General features: G+C 37.1%; 1 protein-coding gene across 2 annotated transcripts in view; it reads right to left on the reverse strand.

The window, feature by feature from the left end:
* Window positions 1-14,105, reverse strand: part of POLR3B (RNA polymerase III subunit B) — a 101,125-nt gene that overhangs the window by 77,915 nt on the left and 9,105 nt on the right. For both annotated transcript variants that reach the window (XM_079774442.1, XM_079774443.1), the window contains exons 7-9: window positions 10,510-10,601; window positions 8,811-8,928; window positions 7,069-7,177 (exon numbers count right to left, since the gene is read on the reverse strand). In XM_079774442.1, the coding sequence (XP_079630568.1) occupies window positions 7,069-7,177; window positions 8,811-8,928; window positions 10,510-10,601 (319 nt within the window). The remainder of the gene's footprint in view (window positions 1-7,068; window positions 7,178-8,810; window positions 8,929-10,509; window positions 10,602-14,105) is intronic.

Genomic DNA, 14,105 nt, shown 5'->3' on the forward strand with positions numbered 1-14,105 from the left:
TACCTCACTCTTCTAGATACCAAGCTATACTTTATGCAGGTTTTAAAAGCGATCATTTAAAAACTAAGAACACACTTAACAGGTTTAAGAAACCCACTTATCTTAAGTGTTTCAAGGTGGCAGCGACAATGTAGGTCTTTGTAGATTCCATATGGTGAGAAGGCTCACTCCTTCACACACTTGCCTGGAATTCTGCCATATCAAGAAATACAGCATAATTGCACTAACCTTCCCTTTGTCAGAAAAATGATCTGCTTCTTAGAAGTTAGGGGGAAAGTTATGTTTGCATTAAAATTCTTCTTTAGCTATGTAGTGAAACAGAACCAGAAGCAATTGTCTCGTTAGGCTTTGATCCTGTTTCTCAGTTCTTCCTGAGAGAGAGAGAGGTTGAGTTGAATCCCAAGTTCCAATGCAGACCTTCAAGAACATTACCCTGAGTACAATGGAAAGGGCACCTCCCTGAGGTGTCCATCCTAAAGTAATGTCAACAAACCTTATAACCACCGCTGTCATGTCACCTCTTTTACCTGTTTTCTCATTTCTGTAACAAGAGGGCACAACTAGGGCCCATTCAGCTCAAAATTCTACAATTCTACAATTGAATGTTAGTCTGTAGTCTGTAAATCTGACGTGGATACTTCAGGATCAGAGGTAATCTTACTGAAAGTTTTGAAGTTTTTGCGGGGAGCTAAATATATGCTTATGTCCCTTTCAGGCCAACTGTAGTGGTTTAAAAAAAATTCACCAATTCTTTGACGCTCTCTTCAAAAGGTGAGGACTAATTCTCCTGTCCCTGAGTGTATGCCAAGCTTAATGACTCACCTCTACAGAAGAAAAGAGGAAGTGACAATATGTGACTTTGGAGCCTTGGTCATAAAGGCACTGTAGCTTCCTGCTTCTGCCTCTCAGAGTGCTCCTCTGGGGGAAGCCAGCAGTCATGTCATGAAGACACTCAGCAATCTATGGAAAGGTCTGGTGCTGATGCCAACTGCCATGTGGATGAGCCATCACAGAAGGGGACCCACCAGCTCTAACTCAGCCTTCAGATAGATGTAGCCTTGGCTGATGATATCTTGACTCATGAAAGACTCCGAGCCAGAACCACCCAGCCAAGCAACTCCCAAATCCCCGACCAACAGAAACTGTGCTATAATTTGTTACCTAGGACAGATAAACTAATAGACCAAATTTTGGAATTAAATTTGCATTTAAAATTAAAAACATTTTTTAAGTGTATAACTTGTTCAAAATGTTTTTGTTTAGTGAACAAACAAAGAAGTTCTCAGGATACAAATCTCTTTTTTGTACTATAAGCTTTGCATACTTTTATCTCTAATTTGCATTTATTAAAATGGACACTAGACATTCATTAAGACACTTACACTTTCACAGATTAAAGAAATGTAATCCTAAAAAAATTATCACTCCTAATTTTATTTATTTTTTGTATCCATTGCAAATTTATTATGCATTGGAAGCTTAACTTAAAAACAAACAGCATAGTAAAAAGATGTCATTTCTGTTCATAGCAGAACAAGTTTCAAAATATATTTTCTTTTAATTTATTCAGTCAGGCCCAGCCAGCATGGGTCAGTGGTTGAGCATGGACCCATGAACCAGGAGGTCATGGTTTGATTCCCAGTCAGGGCACATGCCCAGGTTGTGGGCTCAATCCCCAGTAGGGGGCATGCAGGAGGCAGCCAATAGATGATTCTCTCTCATCATGGATGTTTCTATCTCTCTCTTCCTCTCCCTTCTTCTCTGAAATCAATAAAAATATTTTTAAATGTATTCATTTATGAAAGTTGTGTATATAATGACTGAGCCAAGACAGCAGCAGCTGGGCTCTCTTCCTTTGAGGAGCCTGGGAGTCATTGCACTGAGCTATAAACTCGGCACAAAGGAAGATTCTGCAGAAGTGGTCTCTCTGGAGGGGAGATGCTAGTGGCATCATTTATGGCCAAGTTTGGTAAGTAACCTTTTGCCTCCCTTCTCTTCCTCCTTCTTTTCTTCCATCTTTCTTTTTTTCTCTCTAAAATCTCTAGATGTGACTAATGCACATCACTTCTCAGAGGAAAGCCCAAACACTAAAAGAGATCTATAAAGCACAGATACAAATGAAGCCTGCAAAATGAGACTAGAAAATGGTCTCACTAAGACAAATCGAGTCCTAGAGCTGAAATGGAAGTAGCTTTCTGGATCAACCCCCTTTCTTGGAGTACATTAATATCTAAAATATCTGAACTAAAGTTACCCAGATTATATTAATAATTAGTTCAGTAATCTCCAAGTGAAAAAGACTATATACTTGATTGCCTATTTTGGTGTTTAATAATAAAAATCCATTCTCATTTAACATATGAATTGCCACTTCAAGTTGCTCTGATGCTGAATCTAAGGAGTAATTTTATAATTGCATAAAATTCTCAAGTGGCCTAATATGGATCTAAATATTTCTAAGCTCTCCAAGTATGTCTTAGTTATGAATCAAAGATATGCCAAACACATGCTAAATACTAGTAACAACATATGTGCAGAAAGAATGATCAGTGGCAAAGCTTTTCTCTAAAAGAACCAAACTCTTCCTGTATCTGAAATACAGGGTGATAACTCAGTCAGGTATCATCAAAAGTGCTCCAGTTCCAAACTGACTTTATGACTACTTAGCCTTCAGAAGTCACAGCTACAAATAAATGGCATATTGCTATGGAAACGACAGCAAAATGGCCAACCATTTTGCTTTACAGACATAATTTAGACATCCGAAAACTAGCTTTACATGGAGCTCTTTGTACTCTAGATAGCTAAAATCATTTCACCTAATTTAAGTCAAAAGTGAATGCTATACAATAACCTTATGAAAAAACAGGAGAGTCTAGCAATTAGAAATAAGAACAAAAATAAGGAGACATGTTCTTTAAAAAGTGGCAAAGTCTTCTCCTTAGATATCTACTGAGTGTGACTAAAAGTGTGACTTTTAAGAGATAAAAAGAATACTAATGAACAGAAGAGAATGAGATGCAGGCGAATGGTGATATGCTGAAATATATAATGTGAAGGAGGAAAAGGGGATAACTTCTTAAAACATCTAGTATTCAGAAATCTCTAATTTTTCTTCACAGTAGACAGAAGTCAACTTAATATTACCAAAAGCAGTCCTGGCAGAAAATAAAAGAACTGTGATGGCCCTCTTTAATTGTGTGATTTTTTTCCTCTTTAAAGATCAAAAATTTCAATATAAGTTGGCTTCCAAGAAACAATGCCCAGCACCCCCTGAAATCTGATCTTTTCCACAAAAACTTTCAGACTGCAGATGCCATCATAACACAACTGCTGAATACTTGAGAATACAAAATGCAAAGTGGGGAAGGTTCATGGGCAGGAAAACCTGTGTAGTGATTCTAGTCCATAAATAAGGCTGGTCTAGGTCTTAAAGCTTTATCCATCATATTCAGACTCAGCATGGACTCTAAAACCCTGCTGTTCCTGTCACTTTTAGCCAATTGTTGGTTACAATCAACAACCATCAAGTCCTAATGACTGTCAAGGTCTGTGCTAAGGCCACAGAACACAAAAAGAGAAATGATGTGACTTTTCTGGTATCCAGTTTATTTCCTGGGCTTCTGGCATCAAATGTGTAAGGAGAACTAAGGAAAGAGAAAAAGCATCCTCTTTTTGGGCTGTCTTAACTTTAAAAAAGCACATGGTATCATTTGTTCTTCACCACGACCCTCTTAGGTGAAATTCTCACTTTATAAGTGAATTATCTAAGACCCAAAGAGATTGGGAAACTTGCCCAATGTCACATAGCTAAAAAGTGGAGAAGCTGGAATTCAACCTAAATCTGTCTGATTATAAGCAATCCAATACTCAATCAACCTCCCAGATGGAAAGTCTAAATAGTGGTTATCAAACAAGTTTCCACTGAATTATTAAAATATCCCTATAGTAGGAAACCAAAAAAAGTGACTGAAATTTGAACTGAATATTTAAACTGAAAAGTCTGAAAATTTTAAAATGCTTAATTCTTATATATTGATGATACACTATGTATAATACACATTATACATAGTCTGTAATGGATACATTTCAGGAGAAAAATGTGTCAACATATACCAAATTGTTTTTTTAAAGATGTAATTCCACTCCCAGGAATTAAGTCTCACAAAATAATCAGCAACATGCACAAACATGTATATATAAGGACATCCAGGGTTGTGTATAAGAGTGAAAACTTGGGTGAGAGGGGGTGATACCTGAAAGTCTAACTACAGGAAATTGGTTAAATATATTATATCACACATATGCAATTTCTATATACCTTCTAAAAGCAATGATGTAGACTCATATTTTCAGACATCAAAAACTATTCATTGCCCTAGCTGGTTTGGCTCAGTGGGTAGAGCATTGGCCTGCGGACTGGAGGGTGCAGGGTTCAATTCCAGTCAAGGGCACATGCTCGGGTTGCGGGCTCGATCCCCAGTAGGGGGCATGTAGGAGGCAGCCGATCAATGATTCTCTCTCATCACTGATGTTTCTATCTCTATCTCCCTCTCCCTTCCTCTCTGAAATCAATAAAAATATAAAAAAACACACACACAACTATTCACAATTAATTGTTAAGTGAGAAAAATAAAATGGATTTGTATATTACAAAAGCAAAGGAAAAAGAGGTCAGCAAAAATATTTTCAGTGGCTTTAAATTTTTACAATGCAAAGATTGTTTTATAACCAAAAAGGAAGAAGTTTGAAATCTCAACTACTGGTTACATAAAAATGTACACTGTTAATTAATAGCCCATTATAAAAGGATTTAAGTCAGCTACATTTACAGAATAAACATTAAATAAATTTGACAGAAGAAACTCTTTTCAAGGATTAGATTTTAAAAAAGTAGTTAATATAGATTTTCTGATTTTAATGCATATGTCTAGTGATGAATTTTCCATGTGAGTGATGTAAGATTACATGCATTATAATTAATTTATAATTTCTGGTGTAAGGAAGGTAGGTAGTCCTGTGCATCTTCAAGCATCAAAACCTTTCAAATACTTCCTTTTGGTGCATGGGAGCATACTGCCCTCTGCTGGAAATGTAATTCTACATGGTTACATAAAATTTTCTTTACTAACCACTATGTACATAAGACATTGTATTGGGTACTGTGATCATCTGAGCTCTTTATTTTAATCAACCTAGTCATCAAGATTCATTTAATACCCATATACAGTAGATCATCGTTATCCACAGTAGCTATGTTTTACAAAGTTGCCAAAAACACTGAATTAATGAAGAAGCCCTGCTCCTGGGGGAGACAGGTTCTTGTGAACCTCAGGTTAAATTTTCTTCAACTGATTAATACAGAACCTTTTTTACGTATGTTTCTATTTAAAGATACCTTATTTTACATGTGTGTGTGATACATTTACACTGAGGTCATAGCCAACAGCACTCATGCCTGAACAAAGCTTAGCTAACAAATATTTTCTCCATAAAGCACATCATAGCCTTCTTGCGCTTAGGAACACTTCAGCACTATGCTTGGTCATTTTAAACAGCAAAATCTCTAACAAAAGGTACAAATATGTGAAAAACATAACACTAGACAGAAAAAAAGGGGACCTTTTAACAGTATGAGAGCTGAAATGAGAAATCAGTGTTGCCTTGTTTGACCTCGGCTGGGAATGTGCCTGTTTGGTGACTGAAATTTTTCATTGTTCTGTGCATGTACACACCCATAAATAATTGTAAAAGCACCACAAATATTGATTTGCAGTTACAAATACATTTTAGCAAGTAGAAGAATTGGAAAATATAGAATCTGTGAATACTGAGGACCAACTGTATGATATAATATCAACTATTTTTCTGTTTTGCTAAATACTAATATTATAATTTAACTGTTCAGAGAATGGGCATAATATTTAAGTTTCAGAGAAGATTAAATGAGCTACTATACAATTATCTGAGAAGATAACATTTAGACATTATTTCTATGGGAAAATTTTTGGATTCTAAGCCAACAATTCACAAACAAGCTAGGGGGAGGCGGGGGAGGAATCAGTTGTAAATTGAAGATTAATGTTTATGCAGAAACTCACTAGAATTCAGAAGTCCATAAAACAGAACAATGAACTTGGTCCATACTCTTTGACCTAGAAAATTCCACTACTAGAAATTTAGCCTATGGATATCCTTGCCCATGTTAACATGATATTGCTGCAGTTATGTAATAGCAAGAGATATGTATGTCCACTTATAGCAGAATGTTAAATAATAGTACAGCTATAAATAGAACAGTCTGTTGGAAAGAATACAGTAACTCTGTATGAAGTAATATAACACTATTGCCAATATGTAAGTTACCAAAAAAAAAAAAAAAGAGGAAAAGCTGAGAGAAAAATGATATAAAATATATGTAAATAAAAAACAAAACAACAGAAATCAAACTATATACTCATGTGCTTCTACATGTACAGACTAGCTCTAGAGAGATGCACAAGAAACTAGTAGCAAGTGGTATCTTTGGGCAGGAGAACTACGTGGTTAGGTACAGGTGGATGGGAGGCTTACTCATCACTATATCACCTTTAGTACTTTTGGAATTTTTTATAAACCCTGGTCTTATTAGCTTTCCATCTAAAATGCATTACATGACTGACAACTTGTCCATACCACAAGTCTCTCTATTCTTAACTCATTATCCTCCAAATTTCTAATTACATATGAAAAACGAGAGAAACAGACTCAGATACAGAGAACAAACTGATGGTTGCCAGTTGGGATGGGCGTTGGAGGCTGTGTGAAAAAGGTGAAGAGATTAAGAAGAACAAATTGGTATTTTCAAAGTAGTCACAGGGATGTAAAGTACAGCATAAGGAATATAGTCAATGATATTATAATAACTATGTATGGTGCCAGGTGGGGATCACTTTGTAAGTTATATAAGTGTCTAACTACTAAGCTGTACACCTGAGGTTAATATAATACTGAATGTCAACTGTAATTGAAAAAAGTAAAAATTTTAAAAATTTCTTTATAATTTTCAGTAGATACCTGCAACCTTACCTTAAATATAATTACAATGGGTATATCTTCTGATAAAGTATTATGCCTCAAATAAAATCGTCCTTGTTTCACAGCCATATTGGTTCTGCTTTTTTTCTCATGGGTAGAGCTACAAGGAAATACAAGCTGGTTAAACTGCATCCCCATTTAGTTTCAAGCTAGTAACATGCAATAGAAATGTACGTCAATCAATAAGGTTTAACTATCAATAACAATCAGTGAGGTTCTATCTAATAGGTGCTTTTTAAAGCTGCCCAACTCCTCTCCTGCCCCGGCCACTTGCATTTTAAACACTATAAATGTTTCTTTAGCTTTGAGATTATGGTGGAAATTTTGTGGGTGAATTTATTTTGACCTACTTCACTTTAATTCCACCTGAACTCCTTGGATCCAATGTGGGGCATATATTCACAATCAATTTTATACATTTGAAGAGAAAAACTTCAAAATGAGCCTGTACCATAATGAGAAACTATGAAGAAATGAATTTGTATACTAATAATACAATAAAACATACCTACAATCTAGGTATACTGTGAAGAAAACAAAAAACCTAAGGCAATCTCCTTATTGATCTCTATTCACTATAAAATTTCCAGTGGATTTAAAAACATTTCAACACTTTATTTATTCGTAAAAGTAATACACACTAATCATCAGCTACATATTATGCACCTTTACCAATCTACTTATATTAGCTCTAATCTCATACATACTAAAACTTACTTTGAAGTGTTGCCTCCGAATCACACATGAGGAAACCAAGGCTCAGAGAAGCTAAGTAACTGCTCACCCAAGTACCTCATAGCTAGTAAACAAAATCTTTAGGATTCAAATCCTGATTGCCCTGGTTCCAAAATTGCAAACAGTGGGAAGACATATTGTAGAATTACTAGATCTGGGTTCAAATGCTGGTTATCTCTGATGATGGATGTGACCTGCACTCAAGGTCTGTTACTCAGCTATAAAACAGAGATAATATCACTTATCTTGGAGGACTGAGCTGACAAATAATATATGTAAAGCACCTAGTACACTACCTGGTTCCTAGTCACTGCTCAGTAAATGGCCATTATTATTAGTTGCCTCTCTATCAGAAAGAAAAATAAAGAAACTCTGAGTTAAGAAGTTCAATACAGGTTGTTAGAAGAAAAATTCAACTACATACTGACATCTTAACTATGTCACAAATTTTTTATACCCAGAATCCATTAATTTCCAAAATTCAAATTACATATGATAATAAGCCAGAGGAAAAAAGTTATAGTAGTAATATAAGGGATACTGTTATAGAAAAATGAGTATACTGTGAAAGAGCCTGGTCTGAAAAACTAACAATAAGATGTTTAGTTCATGAAATAATTCATTAAATATTAAGTGTAAAATAGTCTCATTATATCAACAGAAATAGTCAATAATAAAAATAATCTGGAATACATTTGTAAAAATCTGGAAATATTTTTTATTTTTTTAAAAGTTCTTTTAATACTACAAATTAACAAAAAATTCAACTTTTAAAATAACTAGCAGGCTTTTAAACAATGTCTCATACATTCATCACAGAAAATTTTACATCAATACTTTATGCTTAGTGTTACACAATAAGTTGAATACAGATAGTTTAAATATTTCCCTGCCTATTATCAGAGAAAATAACTGGGTACCTCCATATCAAAAGATAGCCATTTGATATTAATGGAATTAACAATATTTCTTAAGATCACCATCTCTGCTTTCCATACCTGGTAACTGAAGCACCAACTGTCCCTTTTCTGTCAGCCTCCACAATAATCCTGTTCTTAGACAGCTGCTCTTGGATAAGAATAACTTTTTCCACTCCTTTTACAATGAAGTACCCACCTGCCCAAAGAAAACAAGAACAGTTTCACCATCTAGTCTTCTAAAGTGTGATTTAGTAATCCCCTGAATTAGTGATCATTCTTCCATTGCTGCATGGCACTTGGCCACCACTTAATTCAAAGAGGTTTGATATTTTATTAAGTAACTAGAGGCAGCACGGCCTGCCCCCTCTACAGTCCGGAAGCCCTCAGGGGATGTCCTACTGACAGCTTAGGCCCGCTCCCCTGCAGCCTAAGCCGCAGTCTGGCCTCCCTCTGCGGGAGGCAACCAGGCCAATCAGGGGAAGGCGCCACCCTCATCACCCCACCGCCTCTGAAGCCGCAGTCTGGCCTTGCTCTGCGGGAGGCAACCGGGCCAATCAGGGGAAGGCGCCACCCTCATCACCCCACCGCCTCTGCTGCCTCTGGCCTCCCTCTGCGGGAGGTGAATGGACCAATCAGGGGAAGGTGCCACCCCCATCACCCCGCTGCTGCTGCCACTGCCAGCCATCGCAGCCGCTGCAGCTTTGTCCAGAAGGACATCCAGAAGATGTCTGGTCTATCTGGTCTAATTAGCATATTACCCTTTTATTAGTATAGATGATAGTGTCAGCACATGATTTTATATAAAATGAAGCACAAGATAATAAACTTCTTGACAGGAAATGTATCTTAGTGGTCTATGCATCACCAGCACTTGACATACTGGTATATAGGAGGTGAATACAAGTAATTATGTTAAATTAGACTGCAGATTTCTTAAGCAGAAAAATAGCTAACAATCTTCAATATAAACTGAAATTTGTTCTAAGTTTTCTAACAAATCAGTGATAATGGTAAGCTAGGTTTCTGTAATATTCTATACTCAATAAAACATTACTATATATATTTTTGCACACAATTCAGAATAGGATAAAGTGACATTTCATTTTACCTTCAGAATGAAGTAGAAACAGGGCAATATATTTGACTTATGCAACATTTTATTATAGTCTAAAAGTCACGTTCTTTGTTAACTTCTTTCCAAAACCTTCTGGGACTCTACATCAATGCAACTTTAAAGGAAGTAGATTAAAGCAACTATAAATTAAATCAGTGTGAAATATGAGTTAAGGAATTAAAAGAAACTTTCTGTTAAGTGCTAAGCTTGAAACTTCCTAAAAACAGGTACAAAAATGTGATTTAAAAAAATTTAAACAGAAGACTTTTATTCCCCCCCTGCAATGCATTTAAAATAGCCTGAAATTAGATGTTTGAGTCTTTACAAACTAGCTAGATAAGTAACTTTGTGAGATTATTTTTGAATTTTTAAGTACACCAAAAGAGCATTACCCTGGAGCAAAGAGACAAAGAAAATACTAATAAACCACAGCAATAAATACTTAGTGTATTAAAGTTTTAAATCTGAAATAAAAGAGGAAACAATTATCTTTTAGAAGTATAGAATAGAATAAAGTTGAAACCAAATTTCTGGACTTTTGTAAACAAAGTTTTATCAAAGTTCGTTATAAAGCAGAAAGGCTGGTATTGTTTTAAGGAAAATGTAAAAAAAAAACCCACAAAAAACAAAGGAAGTAGAGCAAATCCAAGGATTCACACATACCTGGATCTAAAGGGCATTCATTCAGTTTGGCAAATTCTGCTGGTGTTTTCCCTGTAAGAACACAGTTTGAACTACGGAGCATTATGGGCATTCTGTTTAAAATAAAACAAAAGAAAATATCACATAAAGATTGTCACTGGGTGTGTGTGAGTGACATGTGCGAGGGCAAGTGTACCTGTGAGTGTCTGAGCAAGGACTCGGGGTGAGCAGTTTGGGCTATCCTGGTGGAGGAGCTGCAGGGGCAATTGCCAGGAATCAGGGTCCAGGGACTGCAGTATTTGCTGGGGAGGGGGCTGTTGCTTCTCCCGCCCGCTTTCCCCACCTTGGGTGCCTCGGCTGGAGAGACTGAGAAGGATGCAGCTTGGTCACGAAGCCAGGAGTGTCGGACTGAGAGGTGGCTGGATAAGTGCTGGCTGTGGAGGCCATGGCGGGAGCAAAGTGGCAGGAGACCAAGGCTGAGACTCACGGGAGGGAATAGCCAGAACGCCCCTCCATCATCCTACCTGGGAAGTTCACCCTGATCTGTGTCTGCGGGAAGAGCCACATGGTGGAACTTGGGGACAGGGGAGGGGTCTGACCGGCACACCCAGCAGTGAATCTGAGGGACAACTCAAAAGTTCCAGAAGAATTTTTGGCAGAGAGCAGAGGGGCTGGACAGTGTGGCCCAGGAAAGAACATTGGTCCTGCCCACTTCGGGTGCAGGGGAGGCATGCCTTCCCCCACCTGCGGAATGGCTGCAGCAACCCCAGAAGAGGGGGACCAGCTCTGGGCTGGAAATCTACACACCAGTGGCTGGGTCTGGCGGGTGGGGAACTTTGACAATGACCTGGTTAGGGCCTGGGTGGATGCCTTGCCCAGTGGTCAGACACACTGAAAGATTGGAGTGCTAAGCAGGGATGATTTATTTATTTATTATCCCTTTCTGCTTGAGAAGGTAGAAGTTAGCAAGGAGGTGCCAACGAGCCAGGCAGAGCTGAGGCATTGGAAGGAGAGGAAGTACCCACCACCCTCCTACAAGCTACATGTACCACCCCCAAAACGAGCCTGTTTAAACCATCATGGCAGGACACAGAGCCCAGCTTTATGGAGGCAGGGAGAGGAGCTCAGAACAGGGACAGACAAGCTGCGAGACCCTAGGCAGGCCCAGCCTCTGGGTTATGGAGGCCCCACCCACCAGACTACTTGGAGCTCCGCCCTGCCAGTGCTTCAGTCGGGTTGCCCAAAGGCCAGGCAGGGGCAGCAATAAACATTGGCTGGCACAAGAACCTACCAGGAGGCCAGCACCAAAATATCAAGGGGACTGATTCAACAACATCAAAGCAAAATCCAGCAAACTCCACAAATAGCAGATCCAAATATTTTTTTCTTCTCATGTCTCTTTCCTTTTATTCGATTTTCCCCCTTTTTCTTCTTTTTTAAATTTTTCTTTCTTTCCCATTTTTCTTTTCCTATTATATATTTTAATTTATTCATTATAGTTACTTTTAAAAATAGTATTATTTCATTTATTTTTTTCTTTTCTTTTTTAATCTTATGCTATTTCTTTTTTCTTTCACGTTTTCTTTTTTTGGGTTCTTTTTTCTCTAATTCTTTTGGTCTTGTGTCTTTTAGTATCCTTTTTTTTTCTTTTCTTTTCCTATTTTAGTCCTTTTTGTTGTTGTTGTTTTGTGTGTGTGTGTGTGTGTGTGTGTGTGTTGTTTTCAATTCAGTCTTGTTTTGTCTTGATTTGTTCTGTCAGCACCTGTATAACAGTTGCATGATATGGTTGGGGTTGAGCCCAACCACAAATGCGACAACAGCAATCGAGATCCAAATACAACAGGAGGGCCCATATAATCCATGCAAGGGACATTCCCAGTGCTCCTAGCTCAGAAGATCAAGGAGACTAGACACACCACTGGGTCCCACAAGAAGTCCACTCTACGAAGACTGGGAGGCAGAGCAGTCTTATCCAATACACAGAAACAAACACAAAGAAATATCAAAAATGGAGAAACAAAGAAACAGGCCCCAAATGAAAGAACAGAAGAAATCACCAGAGCTAAATGAAATGGAGGCAAGCAATTTATTAGAAACAGAGTATAAAGTAATGGTTTTTAGAATGCTCAACAGCATAAAAAAGGGCATAGAAACCATGAAAAACAACCAGTCAAAAATGAAGAATGACACAGCTAAAATAAAGAATACACTGGAAGGAATTAACAGTAGGTTAGAAGAAGAGGATTGAATCAGCAAATTAGAAGGTAGAAAAAAAATCACTCAATCAGAACAGCAAAAAGAAAAAAATGCTTTAAAAGCATGAGGACAGTTTAAGGGAACTTTGGGACACCATGAAATAGAACAACATCTGTATCCTAGGAGTGCCAGTTGGAGAAAAAAGTGAGTAAGGGATTAGAGAACTTATTTGAAGAAATAATGACAGGACTTTCCTAACCTGATGAAGAAAAAAGTCACTCAAGTTCAGGAAGCACAGAGTTCCAATCAAGATGAACCCAAAGAGACCCATATCAAAACACATCATAATTAAAATGGCAAACATTAAAGACAAAGAATCTTAAAGGCAGCAAGAGAGAGACAGTCAGTTACCTACAAGGGAGTTTCCATAAGGCTGTCAGCTGAGTTTTCAACAGAAATACTATAGGCCAGAGGGAATAATGGCATGAAGTATTCAAAGTAATGAAAAGCAAGGATCTGAAACCAAGACTACTCTGTCCAGAAAGGCTATCATTAAAAACTGAAGGTGAAATAGCTTCCCAGACAAAAAAAAGCTAAAGGAGTTTATTACCACCAAACAAATATTGCAAGAAATGTTAAAGGGACTGCTGTAAGAGGAAGAATACATATATATTTATTTATATTTATATGTTTATATTTATTTACTTATATTTATAAATTTAGAAAGAAACATAGGCATAAAAAATAAAACGGGCATTAAATATATACCTATCAACAATCTTAAATGGTAAATGGATAAAATACTCCAATCAAAAGACATGTAACCTGCGTGTAGCTGACAAGAGCTGTATCATTATCTTTTATTTACCTGAGCACCCATCATAGTGCATGACAAATAATGAGAAGTTGATGCATATTTGTGAACTAATGGATTATTAAGCTCTTAGCACTTTTGAAGGAAGAAAAACACTTGAATGGGAATTATGTGGAGTAAGTTTAAAGTCCAATATCATTTATAACCATTATTATTATTGTTGTTGTTATCGTGGATTTTGTCCATTTCTACAGGAGAGTCAATATATTTCTCTAGTTAGGACATGCAGACTGTAAAAATGGTAGCCATCATTTCCAAATCTGTTCTGGGTAAATAAGTAACATCTCCCTTAAATACTGCTATATGAAAAACAGTTAAATGGCCAGGAAAATCAAACTTAAAATATACATGAATCCACCAAGAAGACCAGTCCAGAGACTTCACTGAAATGCTTTCTTACCTAATGTTTTCCTAACAGCCTGGTATTATAGGAGGAAATGAAAGCATTTTCCTTAACTTTACAGAAAACATTTCACAATTAAAAAACAATAACCACAAATATGTGCTGGATACCGCTTAAGTGTTTTATATCTACTGACTCACTGAA

The sequence above is a fragment of the Cnephaeus nilssonii genome (genome assembly GCF_951640355.1).
Source record: "Cnephaeus nilssonii genome assembly, chromosome: 6".
Classification (NCBI taxonomy): Eukaryota; Metazoa; Chordata; class Mammalia; order Chiroptera; family Vespertilionidae; genus Cnephaeus; species Cnephaeus nilssonii.